The sequence below is a fragment of the Rhinatrema bivittatum genome, chromosome 3 (assembly GCF_901001135.1).
Source record: "Rhinatrema bivittatum chromosome 3, aRhiBiv1.1, whole genome shotgun sequence".
NCBI classification, from domain to species: domain Eukaryota; kingdom Metazoa; phylum Chordata; class Amphibia; order Gymnophiona; family Rhinatrematidae; genus Rhinatrema; species Rhinatrema bivittatum.
The window spans coordinates 32,406,584-32,425,076 of NC_042617.1; the positions used below are offsets into that span (position 1 = coordinate 32,406,584).

At 43.8% G+C, this 18,493-nt stretch overlaps 1 protein-coding gene across 1 annotated transcript in view; it reads left to right on the plus strand.

Moving 5' to 3' along the window:
• SDE2 (SDE2 telomere maintenance homolog) overlaps window positions 1-18,493 on the plus strand; it is an 84,602-nt gene that overhangs the window by 30,302 nt on the left and 35,807 nt on the right. Inside the window, exons 2-3 of the mRNA XM_029593062.1 lie at window positions 2,143-2,260; window positions 7,060-7,171. Of these exons, the coding sequence (XP_029448922.1) occupies window positions 2,143-2,260; window positions 7,060-7,171 (230 nt within the window). The remainder of the gene's footprint in view (window positions 1-2,142; window positions 2,261-7,059; window positions 7,172-18,493) is intronic.

Below are 18,493 nucleotides of genomic sequence, written 5' to 3' on the forward strand. Positions count from 1 at the left end.
TGTGACACATTAGTGTGTCGCCCGATTCACATAGCAGCAGGGCCAGCGGAAGCAGGGAACTACAGCAGGAAGATCGGCAAGGCCGTGGTGGAGCTTACCTCACCACGGCCCAAAGAAAGGGTCACGTTCACTCCTCTTCCTTCCTACCTGCGCAGCCCCGGAAGAAAAATGTTGCTGGAGCCGCGTGGGCAGGAAGGAGGAGGAGCATCTGCCGTGAACAGAAGAAGAGCAGCATTAATGGGCCACCGCATATCCCACGTTGCGGTGGCCCGAGAAGAAGAGGAAACCTGGTAGTAGGGCCACTGTGAGAATGAGAACCTGATTGTGTGTTTGAGGGAAGAAGACAGATGGAGAGAAAAGAAATAGAAAAAAAAGACCCTGAAAAAAGGAATTGGCAAAAAAAAACAAGAAAGGGAAGGTGGGAAAAAAAGCCTGTGACCAACCGATTAGAAAACTAAGATCAGACAGCAAAGGTAAAAAAAAGTAGTGTGTTTTTGTTTTTGTTTTTTTTTTTTTTTAGTGATTGGCACATGTAATCTTTGGGAATGTGCAAGAGTAGCACTTTCTCTATGCCGATCTCACAATGTACGAGATCGGCATGGAGGAAGTGGAAGCCTGCAAATATTTAATACCACGGGGCCTGCACAGAGGAGGCAGCAGAACGAGCTTTAGTGCCAGTAGCAGCAATCAGCATCTCCCCAAATATCCACATGGCAGCAGTAGCAGAGGAATGAGAGAGGCTCCGAGGTTGCCGGCAAAAGAAAGAGGGGGGTCTGCCTTTAGTGTGTGCATGTGTATGAATGGGAGTCTACCTGGGGGTGTATGTGTGTGAATGCATGGGTGCCTGCCTGAGGCTTTATCTGTGTGTGAGAACGAATGGGTGTCTTCCTGGGGTCTGTCTGTGTGAGAATAAGGTGCCTGCCTGTGTGTGGTGTATGCGTGAGAATGAATTGGTGTCTGCCTGGAGGTCTCTGTGTGTGAGAGAATGAATGTGTGCATGCCTCGGGGGTAGGGAGGGAGAGGTGTGAGAATGAATGGGAGCTGCCTGAGGGTCAGTGTGGGTGTAACATTATGTAATCCAGAAACATTTATGTATATGTTTAAGGAAACATACATAAATTGTCGAAATATGTTTTGTTTGTTTAACCTTTAACCTCTGGTTTGCTGGTAGACTGAATTACTGTGTCGTGAAATTGTTTGTCTAAAAAGTGTGTCACCAGCATGAAAAGTTTGGAAAGCTCTGCCCTAAGCAGGTCACTCTGGAAATACTTCATTGTTTGCAGACTGGTTCCTGTGCCACCTGAGGCTTGGGATTAAGGCAGGTTCAATGTCGTTTGTGGTTTCAAGCTCTGCCCAATTCTCAGTCTCAAAGGAATTGGCGATTGTCTTTAGATTCTACATTTCAGTCTGAATACTCTGTTCTGTCGTGGTGAAGCGAGTAGTTCAGGCTGTGTTGTGCAAAGAAGGTATTATCCATACGTGGGCAATTGGCTAAAAAGAGCCAAGTCATGTCAGGAAGAGAATTCTTGAACAGGGTTGTGCAGGTCCTGATGGATCTAGGTCGAGAAGTGAACTTCACAAAGAACAACCTGGTTCCTTTCCAGTATCTTGGCGTTCAGCTTGACATGAGTGGGCCAGGAACGAGTAGCCAAACCTCAGGCTCTGGACTAGTTCTTTCTCTCATCCAGTATAAAAATAAAATACACGTGGTAGTGTCTGTCTTGTGTGGGGGAGATCTTCACTGAGTTGCCAGTGACAACCATAGGGTGCTCTCTGCCTTCCAAGACCCACGAACTCTATCAGAAGCATTCATGAGGCTATCTGCAGATAAGAGGGGAAGGAGCAGGAAAAATCTGGAAATCAGGGACTGCGTGGGTTGAGTTCTGGCTTCAAGCATAATTCTTCCACATTGAAGTTTTAACAGGCTGCTGGATGAATGAACATAAATTCAAGAGAGACTGAGATAAGCACAGAGGATCCCTATATTCGAAGAAATAAGGGTAGAGCATGACACCAGGAAGTAGACTGGGTGGGCCTTACTGTCGTCATGTGCTGTTGATTCTGTTCCCGAGTTCATGTACAAGATCTCGGGCGTTAAGTTTCCATCCATTCATTCTTGCTTGTTTCCCTTTTTCTTTCTAGGGTATTCCTGTGGATAACTTGTACGTGACCTGTAATGGACGACTAGTTGGAGATGAGCAAGACTTGCAAAATGGGCTTGTGTACAGTCTGGAGCTTCGACTCTGTGGTGGAAAAGGAGGTCAGTTCTAGCCTGATGCTTTTTCTGTTCTGCAGGGTTTATTTTCACATTCTTCATGGAAAACAAGACTCTCCTTTTTTTTTTTTTTTTTCTTTTTCTAGCCTACACACCATTATATTTTTATATTTAGTGCTCTGCTAATACAAAAAGCAGCCTTAAATGAAGAACTTACAAATCATTCCAATAACAAGTTAGTGACTAAATTCATGAATTATATGGGTCATTTCCAAGTGCTTGGTATTAATCCTGGACAGACTACAAACACAGTAATCATTGATACACCACCAACCCCTCTTCACACCCCACATTATTGAAGCTTAAATCCAAAGTGAATAAAGTGGAACGTGAAAATCCAATACAGAAGATTATTTAACTACATTTTTACTTTCCAAATGAAGATTTCATATTCGTGCTATCTTTTGGAACAAGTCAAACTGGATTTTAAGAGGATCATTTTTATTTTAAATACTTTGCTTAGTTTTCCTTAAAACCATATAACTTATTTTAACCACAAATTAATGTATTTTGTCAATTTGGCAGAGTGGATGTCTCCTGGGCCCTTATTGCCATCGTATTTGTGCTTTGATTACTGCTGCCTTTTTTTAATTAGTGAACTGTCACTACTATCCATTTTTATGTTGATTCTACAGTGCAGAAATAATTATAATTAAATGCTTACCAAGATCATGAAACAATTAGCCCATTAATGTCTCTCTTGTGGTGAGTAAGGATTGTTCTCGCTCCTCTCCCCTGTACTGTGTTCCTACCAGGGTTTAAATAGCCAGGTGGGGGCTATTCTGAGTTTCTGACCACAATTGCGGTTAGTTCTCTGCTTACCACATTTGTGGTCAGTCTGTACTTTTGACCACAAGGAGATGCGTGGCAGAAGCCGGAAGGCATGCCATATATGTCCCTATCTAAGTACTAAAAGCATGCCTTCTACTTCAATACAAACTTGATATAACTGACTGCACTCTACACGCATGGCTGCTGCAAAGAAACACATTTTCTGACACTGCTTTCTGTGCTTCCTTCTACTTAGTATTACAACGATATTAAGTAGGAGGAACCACACAAAAGCAGTAGTTTTTGCTTTTTTGTTGAGCCTTGGCGGCACGTCAAGTCTGTAGCACCAGCTCCAAGGCTGCTGTTAAATTTTTGCTTGTTAAAAAGTGCTTGTCGGGTGCACGGTGGTGTTTTCCATTGGGTTACTAGCTAATAGCCTCATCTACATGACACTTACATGCAATGAGCGCTATTAGCTACGCGCTGATCCCATTACTGCATCTGGAGTTACTCTAGTGCAGGGGTCAGGAACCTTTTTGGCTGAGAGAGCCATGAACGCCACATATTTTAAAATGTAATTCCATGAGAGCCATACAATATGTTTAAAACTAAATACAAGTAAATGTGTGCATTTTATGTAAGATCACGCTTTTAAAGTACAATAAGTCTCTGAAAATATTACACCAGGCCTTAAGACACCAATACATCTATTAGGAAAACGGACCAAGTCAGGCTGCTATAGAGTCCTACACAGAAACTACACGCCAGCAGAAAACCTCACCTGAATCACGTGCTGTCCCTCACCTAACATAGAATAAAGAGACCAAAACGCATAACAAGAAGCATGCAGAAAAAACTGAATTGGAAACTGCAACAAGCCAGAGTCTCTGTATGCAGTGTAACAAAGGAAAAAAGAAACATCACCCATCCTTATAAAACAAATCAAGAAATATAAAATCATCAGCAGTAAAACTGTACTAACAAAAAGAACATGTCGAAACAGCTGATGAGTGGAATATCCAATAATTAAAAACTCATATAAAACATTTCCAGATACCAACAAAATATTTCAAAATAGCAGACACAAAGACCCAGTAATGAAAAATAAGGATACAAAAATTTTTTTGCTCTGCATACCTGGGAACGTTTAATATCCAGGTGTCCTGAGATTGTTCTGAATTAGCAGGAGGCGGGGTGGTTTGCTTGGAACTTTCTCCTCTCTGTCACATACCAGCGCTCTCTCTCACACTGGCTCTCAATGACACACCTACACACACATGCTCTCAGTACTCACATATACACATGTTTTTTCTCACTCACTTATATAGGCTCTTAATTACACATTTACACACATGCTGTCTATCTTTTCACGCTTACACACACACACACACACACAGGCTTTCAATCACATAAATACATGCTGTCTTTTTCTCACACACACTCTCTCATTCACATGCTTACAAACATGTCCTCTCTTTCTCTCATTTACACACAGGCTCTCAATCACATACTCACATGCTCCATCACCTAAACCAGCTCTCCATCACACACAGACACACATGCTCTCTCTTACTTATACACACAGGCTCTTAATCATACATACACATGATTTCTCTCACACACAAAGGATCTCAATCATACACACATACTCTTTCACACAAACAGGTTTTCAATCACAAACTTACACATACAGGTTCCCAATGGTAAACTTACATTCATGCTCTCTCTCACAGGCAGGCTGTCAATCACAGACATACTCTCTTTCACATATACAGGCTCTCAATCATTCACATACATGCAATCTCTCACTCACACACACAGGATCTCAAACACACATGCTTGCTCGCTCATTCACTCTCTCTCTCCCCCACCCCGGGAACTCGCGGCAGCAGCAGCCTCCTCCCAACGCTAACCTCTTCATTTTCAGTCCTCGCGGAGGAGGAGTCCCATCGGCCGCGGTTGAAGCTCTTCATTTTCCTCCGAGCCGCGCTGCAGTCTTCTTTTCTTCGGGCCGATGCCGAGCGCACTAGCGTGGCCTCTTCTTGCCGCGCACGCACCCGATGCTCTCCACTTCCTCTTCCGGGCCGCGGGGGGGGGGGGGGGGTAGGGGGGGAGAAGAGACCACACTAGCGTGGTCTGTTCTTCCCGCGCACGCACCCGATGCTCACCACTTCCTCTTCCGGGCCGCGGGGGGGGCGGGAAGAAGAGAGCACGCCGGTGCCGCAGACTCCAGCTATTCTGCCGCGTTCCGCCCGGGTGGAGGAGGACCGGGGAGCAGCTGGGTCAGCCGGGGACTGGAAAGTGTGGCGACTGTCTGCGAGCCAGATGCAGCCCTCAAAAGAGCCATATCTGGCTCGCGAGCCATGGGTTCCCGACCCCTGCTCTAGTGCATCAAGCTGTGCGCTAGGCTGAGCGCACTATATTACATTGGCCTGTTAGTTTGAGTATAACTGGGCTGCCCTTTCTTGGTTTTGTCACTTTATCTCCCTTCAACTTCCCCCACCCCTCTGCACTCTACTCATTCATTTCTGCTTTCCCATTTGTTCTTCTTTTCTTCTCCTTTCCTGACCGACTGGATCTCTCCCTTTCTTCTGCAGTGTAAGAAAATGTCATGGGCCACAAGTCAATCATTTACGCAGCTTGGCAATTTTGAAGAATTGCAGTGCGTTTAGATGCCTCTCTGAGCTGATGTGAGGGAACTTCCTCTCCCAACACTCTCTGCATCACTGTGGCCTTCAGTGGGGGGTTTTTTCTGTTTATTTTTTCATCTATTCTCCCCCCTCTCCCACCCCCAAATTTATACCCTATAGTGAGCTGCAAGTGCCCCCGTCCCCCCAATGGATACCTCTTCCCTGAGAATGCCACAGAGTTGCAAACATGGACGCTTCCCCCCTCCACGTGTCAAAACTGCAGGTGCACCACAACACCTCTTCTCTTCCCTATCCCCTACCCATCGCAGAGCTGCAAGCCTGCATTTTTCTCCAAAATATCTTTTATGGCTTGTGGTTTTTAATCTTTTGAAGTTGTCATTGCAGTTTTTGCTTATGTATAATTTTATAACTTTGTTTCATAATATGGTATAGTTCATCTTATCTAGCCTTGTGTTATAAAGGCAGAATATAAATCTTAATATTCATTAGGAAAAGTAAATCAAAACATTACAGTAAAGATCCAAAATAAAAATTAGCGTGAAAAGCAGCCAATTCATACAAGCACCCCTCCTTTAAGATACTCATAAGGAATAGTAGTTCAAAAGGTAAACATGACTGGATGGTTAAAATAAAAAAAAATCCTCCAAAAATACTAAAAAGAAAAATAATTACAAGACTGTACTTAAATCAGACTAATTCATAAAAATTTAGCTAGCATCCTCCCATGCGCAATGCGTAGCCAACAAAATGTAACTAAATATCTTTATTTTGAAAGCACTGAGTTAAATAATGGATTTGCCGATATCCCAACAGAGCTCGTTTCACCAGTCAAACTGGCCTGTTCAGGGGGGTACACCTAGAACAAGAGGCAAACTTTTTAGCTGGTAAACATCCCACATGCTGAAAACTATACAAAATTTCTTCTCCTGACACACAGTTTCTTTGCAAACCTCCTGGAATCTTTAATTTATGAAGGTCTCCGCTAGCCATTGAGTATGTTCCTGCTCTGTGATAGTGAATGTTAGCTCATGTGTCTCAAACAGAATTCTTTATAGTAGCACTTTGACATAAACGATTACTCTGAAAGCGTCTTATTGGAGGAGTATAGTGTCTAGATGCCTGTTCCATGATCATTTGCTTTTTGTTATCGCACTATATTTTGAGCGGTAACTGTTTTTATGCCTTTTTAAAGCTCTATTTATTTTCTGTGCTAGTATTTCACACTTTGAATATTATGGGGAGCATGCAGTAATTTGGTAAATGTTTGCTAGCAATTTTAAAATACAACTATGTTGTGACTATAATAGTCCTGTTAATTTCTGTTCAAATATAGATACTTACTATTTAAATACTGTGTTTCAGGCTTCGGGTCTATGCTCCGAGCACTTGGTGCCCAAATTGAGAAAACCACAAACAGGGAGGCTTGTCGAGATCTCAGTGGAAGGCGACTTCGAGATGTTAACCATGAGAAAGCGTAAGAGTTCCTATTTAAGTACCCAAAGACATGTGCTTTCATTAGTGCCCGGCCGTTACCAGAATCTGCATGCAGTGTGTGTTTGTTACTGAGTTCACGTCAGTCTGGTGGAGTTAGACTGAAGGTGCTGTGTGCCTTGGTCACAGTTACTGAGCTCAAGATAAGCTGGGTCATGCAGCAGTAGAAAGCAGTGCCTCGTGCTGCCCCAGAACTGTACTTCAATACAATTTACCATAGAATTGAGTCATAAGAACACAAGAAATGCCACACTGGGTCAACCCAAGGTCCATTCAGCCCATCTGACAGTGGCAAGACCAATTCAGGTCGCCAGTATGTGGTAGATCTGTGAAGACCTAGGGAGGGAGTACTTTACTGAGAGGGTGGTGGATGCGATGGAGGCCATGCTTGGGATAGGTGGGGGCAGTTGTAAGGTGGGTAAAAGAGATAGGGGGAGGCTTGAATGTCTTAGTAGGGGAATTGGTATGGTTCACCTACTGAGACTGGTAGAGACCAAAGAAAGAAGTAGACGGTACTGATTTAAATAGTGACATGCTGCAGGCAGTCAAGCTTGTGAGGCTGGCAGCTGTGAGAGATCCTTACCTAGACCTGTGTAGGCAGGAACAATCGGACAGATTGGGTTGACTAGTTGGTCCTTAAATGCTGTCTTTTACTAGGTTAATGTTCCGAATCTCCATGTCTTAGTTGCTATCTTAAAGATGCAGTTTCATTGTGGTAACAGAGCCAATAAACCAAAGATTTAAGGTGAACCAGAGAGTCTGTAATAGAAGACATTGTATATAGCTCATTTAGGTGCCAGAAATGTAAGTTAGATGCCTTTAGTAGTAAGTAACATTTGATGAACATCAAGCCCTCGGCTACAACTATATTGGTGCAGTTTCCAGGAGTAGTTTCTGCTCAATTTAAAAAGAAAAAAATGCTCCTTACTTTTTATTTTGGTTTCATGATGCCTTCCTGTTTACGGATAGGATGCAGTTGATGTGCATTCTCTGACCAACTGGTTAAGAGCCTATTGCCTCGTTGAGCATTGCTGCACTTCTCTACTCCTGGGGGAATTCTGCGCTACTGCGGAGACCCCGGCATGCTGCGAATGGGGCACGTCCTGTGGCACACGGCAAAAAGGGAAGGCCCCTGTGTGCCGTGAACGGACTGTGCTTCGCTCAAGGCGAAAATGGAAGGCCCCCTTTGTGCCGCAAATGGCGCGCCCGGGCCTTCATCTTCGCCGCGAACAGAGCACGTCCCACGGCATGCCGGTGAGAGAGAATGTGTCGGGGAGGGTGGGAGAGAGCATGGGGGGGGGGGGATGCCAGTGAGAGAGGGGAGGGTGTGAGACAGCATGGTTGGTAAGAGGAGCGGTGGGGAGGGTGAGAGAGAGCATGGAAGGTAACAGAGGGCGGGTGGGGGGATGCTTGAGTGTGAGTTTCAGAGAGAGGGAGCCTATATGAGGAGAGGGCTGTGGGGGAGGAGAGGGTGTGAGAGCATGGGAGGAAAGAGGGGGGCTGGGGGGATGCTTGAATGTGGGTTTCAGAGAGAGGGAGCCTATTTGAGGAGATTGTGAAGGATGTGTGTGAGAGATTGGGAGCTCGTGTGTATGAAAAGGGATTGTGTGTATGTGAGGGTGTTGGCCTGTGTGAAGGGATTGTGTATGTGTGAGACAGAGCCTGTGTGAATGGGTGCATGAGAGAGAGACATAGGGAGCCTGTGTGAGGATGTATGTGTGAGAGAGAAAGGGAGCTTGTGTGGGTGTGTATGTAAGAGAGAGGGCCCTGTATGAGGGGATGTGGGTGTGTGCGAGAGAGAATTCTGCAACTTTAAGTAACAACTTTTTTTTTCTATAATAATTTAAAATGTAATTACTTAGACTGTCATGTAAATTGTGTTATTTTGACCAATATACAGTTTGCAGAATTTTGCAGAATGTTCAGATTTTTTGCGCAGAATTCCCCCAGGAGTAACTTCTCATACTGGGTACAGGCCTCCAGGACATTTGTATATATGGCCTCTGGTTCTGCAGAGGAATATCTGGCCTTTAGTAGCAAGACTAATAGAGAACATAACATAAGAAAATGCCATACTGGGTCAGACCAAGGGTCCATCAAGCCCAGCATCCTGTTTCCAACAGTGGCCAATCCAGGCCATAAGAACCTGGCAAGTACCCAAAAACTAAGTCTATTCCATGTTACCATTGCTAATGGCAGTGGCTATTCTCTAAGTGAACTTAATAGCAGGTAATGGACTTCTCCTCCAAGAACGTATCCAATCCTTTTTTAAACACAGCTATACTAACTGCACTAACCACATCCTCTGGCAACAAATTCCAGAGTTTAATTGTGCATTGAGTGAAAAAGAACTTTCTCAGATTAGTTTTAAAATAGAGATGTGAATCGGAACTGAAATCGGATCCGATTCTGGTTCCGATTCACATTTCTAGTTTTAAATGTGCCCCATGCTAACTTCATGGAGTGCCCCCTAGTCTTTCTACTATCCGAAAGAGTAAATAACCGATTCACATCTACCCGTTCTAGTCCTCTCATGATTTTAAACACCTCTATCATATCCCCCCTCAGTCGTCTCTTCTCCAAGCTGAAAAGTTCTAACCTCTTTAGTCTTTCCTCATAGGGGAGTTGTTCCATTCCCCTTATCATTTTGGTAACCCTTCTCTGTACCTTCTCCATCGCAATTATATCTTTTTTGAGATGCGGCGACCAGAATTGTACACAGTATTCAAGGTGTGGTCTCACCATGGAGCGATACAGAGGCATTATGACATTTTCCGTTGTATTCACCATTCCCTTTCTAATAATTCCCAACATTCTGTTTGCTTTTTTGACTGCCGCAGCACACTGAACCGACGATTTCAATGTGTTATCCACTATGACGCCTAGATCTCTTTCTTGGGTTGTAGCACCTAATATGGAACCCAACATTGTGTAATTATAGCATGGGTTATTTTTCCCTATATGCATCACCTTGCACTTATCCACATTAAATTTCATCTGCCATTTGGATGCCCAATTTTCCAGTCTCACAAGGTCTTCCTGCAATTTATCACAATCTGCTTGTGATTTAACTACTCTGAACAATTTTGTGTCATCTGCAAATTTGATTATCTCACTCGTCGTATTTCTTTCCAGGTCATTTATAAATATATTGAAAAGTAAGGGTCCCAATACAGATCCTTGAGGCACTCCACTGTCCACTCCCTTCCACTGAGAAAATTGCCCATTTAATCCTACTCTCTGTTTCCTGTCTTTTAGCCAGTTTGCAATCCAAGAAAGGACATCGCCACCTATCCCATGACTTTTTACCTTTCCTAGAAGCCTCTCATGAGGAACTTTGTCAAACGCCTTCTGAAAATCCAAGTATACTACATCTACAGGTTCACCTTTATCCACATGTTTATTAACTCCTTCAAAAAACTGAAGCAGATTTGTGAGGCAAGACTTGCCCTGGGTAAAGCCATGCTGACTTTGTTCCATTAAACCATGTCTTTCTATATGTTTGTTTAGAACACTTTCCACTATTTTTCCTGGCACTGAAGTCAGGCTAACCGGTCTGTAGTTTCCCGGATCGCCCCTGGAGCCCTTTTTAAATATTGGGGTTACATTTGCTATCCTCCAGTCTTCAGGTACTAGCACCTCTCCTTATAAATCCTTAATTCTGTTCTGCACTATCACAGTGTCAGGTTGGGGAACTCGGAGGTTGCGCCAGCTCATAAAAAGGTATTGGGAGGCTAAGGGGCTTCTGCTTCGGATATATTTTAAAAAGTTTTTGCTGTGAGTTTTTGCCTCTGTGGTCAACTTCTTTTCAAATTCTTTCTTAGCCTGTCTTATCAATGTCTTACATTTAACTTGGCAACGTTTATGCTTTATCCTATTTTCTTCTGTTGGATCCTTCTTCTAATTTTTGAATGAAGATCTTTTGGTTAAAATAGCTTCTTTCACCTCCCCTTTTAACCATGCCAGTAATCGTTTTGCCTTCTTTCCACCTTTCTTAATGTGTGGAATACATCTGGATTGTGCTTCTAGGATGGTATTGCATCCAGGAGGGACTATGCAGCCGCATTGACTTAGCTACATTTCAGGCCATGGGGGTAGCCAGGCTGATACCAGGAGACTGCAACTCTCCAGAAACCATTTGTATTGGTTGTTGCCAGGTACCATTCAATAAAACCACGAGGACCTGGGAAGCAGTTGTTTAGGCAACAGTTTTGGTAGCTATAGATCATTATAAAGCTGCTGAGGAGAGGGGCTGGGTGTTGGAGTAGATATGGGACCTTCTGCCCAAAATGTGAGAGAACCAACAAAAAAGCCGACTTGGATAAGAAGTGATATCCTCCTTCAGTTGCGTAAGCTCCTACAGCTGGCCACTGGATTATATCCTTAGCAGTATGGACAGAGCAAAATGGTCTTTCTGTCATCGTCTATTGTGGCTCTTGTGTGCTGGGGATAATACAGGGCATCTACCTGAGAAACTAAAAATAAAGATGACATTGAGCAAGTACTATTTGATTTATATTCTGCTTTTCCAGGTACTTCAAAGGTATTGTTTACCTGGGATTATTCTAAAAGTGGTTGGAGAACAGGAGCTGGTGATTGCATGCTCTTGCTTGCCTCAGTGAACAGGGGACTGGTTTGTCTTTGGAGGAAACCTTGCCAGCCTTCACCATCAAAGAAGTTTTTCTTTTAAAGAAAAGCATTATTTCCCTCTGACCGGTTAAACATGTTTTGTTAACTACTTTATCTTCCTTGTTCTGGTCATAAAAGCATGTTTTGTAATTCTCCCTTCCTCTCATTTGATGACATGCCTAATTAATGTTATGTAATACTTTTACGGAATAGGACGCAACAATAGAAGATGACAGAGGGGTGGGAGTGTTTAGAAACCAAAGCTAAACGGGCAAACACTGTGACTGTGCTCAGGTTGTACCTCTGCATTTGTCCAGTGTGCTGATACACGAGCTGTTCTTAGAGCATCTGGCCCAGAAACTGAGATGTTTGTGCAAAGGCCGCTCTCTCTTAAGGCCAGTTCGGTTCATTTGTTGCTTATGTACCGCAGAACCAGATTCTAAGATCTGCTCAATGCGGAGTTCAACACCACTCAACATACAGCTGGACTGAGCTTTCTAAAGCAGGTCTGATCCAGGAAGCTCCTCTGGTCTGACCTTCTGCTGAGATGAGTCACTGTATTGCCACAAGAGATGATAGATTCAGAAGAGAGATCGGAGAAATAAGCAAGTGTCTGTGCTGAGATTATATCCTTTAAAAAAAAATAAACTGCTTAAAAACTAATGAACCCAAATGTTGTTCCATGTGAAAGATGTTCTGACCTGTTTGATGCACTCCATCTTTTTGCTGGGCGAACAAAAGCATTGGTAGACGTGCATTTTTTTTTTTTAATTTTTAAACATACTTTGGGTTGAAAAATTGAATTTGAAGTTATAAATAGAATGAGGCTCTGAAGTGAATTGCTGCCCAGTGAACAATTTCATTAATGTATCCTGAAAGCATCGGGGTAGTGCCAGTAAAGTGTCCATTGGCTTGCAAGAGTTATCATCTCATGTCATGCATTCTAAGACTTTAGCACGGCAAAATGGGCAAGTCAGGCTTTAAAGACATGTACATTGATACTTTTTGATTTTCAAAACAAACCTTGACTGACTATATTTAATTGTGGAAATCTTTACTTTAGTTTCAAAAAAAATGTTTTAATGTGATGCATGACTGTAATACAGTTTTTGTAGAGATTTAGACATTTTTTGACCCAGTACAGTAGGGTAGTGTTGTCCTGCTTGAATGTTTCCAGGTGAGAACTTGAGTCAGCAGATTAGTAGTAGTATCATTTATAATTTCTAAATCACTATCAGACACGTGCAGCGCTGGGCAGATACATATGAGACAGTCCCTGCTCTATGGAACTTAATCTAGTCAAATCAAACACTTCCCACAGACTCCTGTTTGTCGTGTATTTTATTTTTTATTTTATTTATTTAGATTTTTATATTCTGCTTTTCGCACTTTTTTTCAGCACTTCAAAGTGCATTACATTCAGGTACTTTAGGTATTTCCCTATCCCCAGAGGGCTTACAGTCTAAGGGGGTTATTTTCCAACCCGCGAAAGGCCATTATTGCATGCGTTAGGGCCTTATCGCGGTGGTAGCATTCAAATTAGGTGGAGGGGATTAGGGAAATAGGCCAGTGGCACCGCTGCCGGCGATAATGTTTAGAGCGTTATCGTCGGCAGCGTGCCACCCTAAAAGGTGGCACGGTGCCACCTTTTAGGGTGGCACCGTGCCCGTGATAGTGTGCAATACGACCATACTGTGGCAGGTGAAACCACACCACCGTGGTGCGGCCGTCTGCTGTCTATTGCCCTCCCGCCCCCTTTTACCGCCGCGTTCATCATTCTGCACGGAATGCTGAATCTAGCCCTAAGTTTGTATTTATTGTAGACACGAGGTTAAGTTTTAAAAGCCTCAGGAAGGTGTGTTAGACTGGATGTGAATGTGGCTAGAGAGGGAACATGACGCACCATTCGGGAAGCCTTTCCCAGGCATATGGCACAGCAAGGTGGAAAACGTTGCATTGGGAGTTGGTGGTGGAGAAGAGCATAGATAGGAGCATCTTGCTCGGTAAACAAGAATTCATAGGGGGAGAGAAGATAGCCAGGAGCTGCAGGATACCTTTCAAAGGACCCAAAGAGCCGCCAAAGCACTTGGGCTTTTGAGACCTCTCAGGCTGATTGTACAGATCTGTGAGGTCTCGAAAGCTCATTTGGGCAGACTGAATGGACTAGTTAGTCTTTATCTGCCATCATCTACTATGTGTTACATTACCACCTCTAAAAGGAAACTGGTTCACCCAGTACACTAAGCAAAATTGGGGTCAAACTACTATGCCACGGGGAAAGAAATTATACATCTAAAAATAGCTGTTGGATTATGTGCACCCACAATGCAGCAAGGACTTTTTACATTCCAGTCTTGCTTCTGTGAGTTACGGTACTACTTTTTTTTTTTTAATTATAAGGTTGAGAGAAATTTCGCAATAAAATCAGTTTTGCAATGGGAATGTAAATATTTGTTTTTAAAATTGTGTTTAACCTACAAGAAGTCTTTGCATTTGAGAGTTTTCTGGAATTAATAATGGCTTAAGTCAAAAATGAATTTTCCTCTTAGGAAATAGTTATACATAGGGGACTGATTCAAACACGAAGGCTGTGACCCTATTTTTATTAAAAAAAAAAAATAAATTACAGGGGAGAGAGAACACACTTACATAATTGTTCCCCATCCCTGCGTGGCCATAATTGGCAAATGAGCGCCTCTGTTCTCCATCCCCTGAAGTGTGCCCTGCTCCTGCTGTTGTGATCGTCGGCAGGAGGGAGAAGCTTCAGTTTAGGAGAAGCCACAGTGACAACAGGCACTCTCTTCACTGGTGGAGGAGAGGCTGGAGTGCCAGCGGGGGCCTCACCCTCCTACAGCAGAAGACAGACAGACACCTGTCTGCACTGGAGAGGCCAGAATTAGACACAGCTCTTCTTCCCACTCATCGGGTTTTAGCAAGGCTTTCTCTCTCTTCCCCCCCCCCCCCCCCCCAAATTCAGTACCTTTGGGATTCTCCAAGGTATTGGGATCAAGAAAACATGGAGCTCCAAAGTGTTCTAGCTCTATGCTGTAGTCCTGAACATAATCTCCTAAGGATGGGCAAGAAACCTTGCCCATCCTCTGAAGCTTCCTTCAAAAATAGAGTGCATACAGTGCCATTAGCAGTACAATCAAAGCATCCAATGCCATTGGAGCCCACCCTCAATTTAAGAAGGAGATATCTGCCACGGGGATCGAAACACTTAGCCAAGACCTATTGTGTCAGGGAATTGGAGATGAGGACACTTGCACCTGCATAATGAGATAATTTGGTACTGGCAGCCCAGTAAGACTGGGAGTGTGAAGGGAATGTGAGGAGTCGTTCATGATGCTTGCGCACATGGGTTTCCTGAACATAAACAATAGTGGCCCCCTGGTTCTGCATTTCCCTCTTTAATAAGAGGCACTTGCGTGGAGTGTTGAGTCCCTTTACATTAAAGGAGACAATTCTATACGCCATAAGATATCATGGAATAGGTCGCCCCCTCCAATCCTGCCCAACAACCAAACAGAACAAAGAAAACCCCTTGCAAACCAAGTTAGAAAAGTTCCAACAGTGTCTCCATTAAAGTGTAACAAAGTCCAGTTGTCTTCCCCATTAGTCTAAATGTATTCCACCATATTCCGGTGGAAAAACACACTCCAGCGGGGTGCACCCATCGGACCCCAAGCAGCCCCCCCCCCCCGTTGCTCACCCCCCCCCCACAAGAAAAATATACAACATGCTGTAAACACTATGAACCAACCCCAGTTGACCAAACATGAGAACTGTATAAGTGCACATTTAAGCAGGATACAAAGGCATCTCAGAAAAATTAATCCGCAGCTAACAGTAATACCAGAGAAGGGCTACCAAAATGATAAAGGGGATGGAACAGCTCCCCTATGTGGAAAGGCTAAAAGGTTAGGGCTATTCAGCTTGGAAAAGTCAGCTGAAGGGGGGATAGATGTCTTTAAAATCATGAGAGGACCAAGGGGAAGTGACATCACTCGCTCTGATGGCCATGTGAAGCCTGAGCTCCAACCCCAAATTTGCACATCCCTCTTCTAATAAGGCAATCCTTCCCCGAGTTTCGCCTAAAAGGTAGCGATTCACCTCTTGAAACCTAAGTGTCTCTATGGAAGAAAATTGCAGAGCTGCGGCAATTTTCATTTGAAAACGCGACTGATCTTCCAGCAGCGGGCCTACTCGGGGAGGAGGCCGGGGACGTACAGGAAAAGCAAGCGACCGTGCTGCTCAACTGAGACCCAATTCAAACTGTAGCCGAACCAGCCATAATGCAGGAGGAATTTCAAGGTTGGTTTCGAGATATTAAAGACGAGATGGGGACTCTGCGCGAAGAAATGCGCTCAATCGCAAGTGAAATGAGGCGCAAGTGTGCTGAGCTAGGCGCCAGCGTGGACGGCCTGAATACGCAGGTTGGTGAGCAGGGGACAAATTTAAATATAGCCCAGCAAGATATCAGCAGCTTTGAGGAGGTAGCTGAACAACAGACCTGGTTGGAGGACTTGGAGAACAGGTCTAGGCACAGCAACTTGAGATTCAGAGGCATACCCGAGGGTATGCAGACTGTGAAAAAGTGGTCAAAGATATTTGTAACTATATTTTGAGTGATCAAAATGCAACTGAAACTGCCTCCTCTCCTATTATTAAGATTGAGAGAGCACACAGAGCGCTGGCTAAACCCAGGGGAACACCCCGAGGGACATCGTGGTGTTTCTATGAGTATGCTTTCAAAGAACAAATTATGAATAAAGCACACCAAATTAAAAACTTTCAATGGCAGGAGCAAAGGTTAAAATTTTCCAGGATTTATTTGCCATCACTATCTGCAAACGCTATGAATTCTGTGAAGTGCTACAGATATTGAGAGCCAACAATCATAGATACAAGTGGCTTTACCCATTTGACCTGCAATTTACAATACAAGGAGTGACCAACAGAGTCAAGACAGTGGACGACACAGTCAATCTACTACAAGCAGCAGGGCTTATGACAAGTGGTGAACCCTCTGACGCTGCCCAAACATCTTCGACCTCAGATAAATCCCAGCGATGGCAGCAGGTACAGCATGGTGGTGAGAGGCTCCGCAGACAGTCAGGAGGTCCTACTCTGCCCAGTGACACTACCTGAGAGGCTGTGAGCATTTTTTATGAAACAGTTCATCTTGGCTTTCTGTACCAGGAAGACTTTTCCCATTGAGTTGGTTGGATGGTTTAAAAAGAGGGATTGCCACTCATTGACTGTTTTTCTATGATTCTTTATTGAGGGGTATTTTAATATCCTTGTTAACTTTTAATGTTACATCTTTACATAAGACGGGCTCGGGCACACGTGGGTTTAGGGGCACTGTGTGTGACATCAGACCCATACTCCTGCAAAGGAGCAGTTGGGGGAGGGAAGGAATAGTAATATTTGTAGAAGAATTGAACATTTGATAGAAGGGCAGCCATATGGGAGATCATTAGTGACTATGCTAGGGAAGGAATACCATTATGTCTATACTCGCAGCAACAGTAGAGGTTGTAAAGTCAGTGTCTGGGATATGGTGCGATTTATAGCCTGTATAATAGGAGGCAGAATCGCGTTCTATGTAATTGGCCACAAACATTGGAGAACTTAAAATTTGCTCTTGGAATGTTAAGGGTCTTAAACACCTATCGTAAGAGGAAATGTTTTCTATAAGACGCAATCCGGGATAGAGTGGATGTCCTATTATGTCAGGAAATCCATTTGAGGAAAAAATATGAGAAATTATTGCTTTCTAACCATTTTCCCACTCAATATTTCTCAGCAGCCACTAAGGATAATAAATATGGTGGGGTAGGGATACTTTTTGCTAAATCTGTTACTGTGCATGTACTCTCTGTGAGGGATACTGAGGGATGATGCATTATTCTTAAATTTATGTTGGGCTTGACCATATACACGTTGATCAATGTATATGTACCAAATTCTGGGCAAGGGCCTTTTTTGGTGAAACTTTCCAATACTATGAAGCACTGGGTTGAGGGCAAATTCCTTATTGGCGGTGATTTCAATTTGACTAGATATCCGTTCCTGGATAAGGGGACTGGCGGTTATTCAGGAGCTAATAGAAAAGGGTTATAACTCCTTATGCAAGAATGGAATTTAATTGATGCATAGTGCCTACTTCATACTACTGAATGTGACTATACATTTTATTCCAAGGCCCACAAATCCAACTCAGGGATTGACTATTTCTTAGTAGATAAAGCCCTGATGAATAAAGTACAGGATGCGGGGATAGCACCCATAACCCACATGAGTCCCCTACAGCGCTCACTTCTATCACGGTGGAGCCCACGGTCCCAGAACTATACCGTACGTCTATCACTCCCAGGCAGAGTCCGGAACCAGCTACGGTGTTGGCTGCAGGCCAACCACATGAGCCAAGGATCAAGACTATCCTCTCCAACCTGGACCCTACTCACCACAGATGCCAGTCTGAGGATGGGGAGCACACTGCGAGGAGTTAACCGCCCAAGGGCAGTGGAACGCAGAAGAGGCGGGATGGAACATCAATCGCCTAGAAGCGTGAGCAGTCAGACTAACCTGTCTGCGGTTCACTCACAGACTTCGAGACAAAGCTGCCAGAGTAATGTCAGACAACGCCACAACAGTGGCCTACATCAAC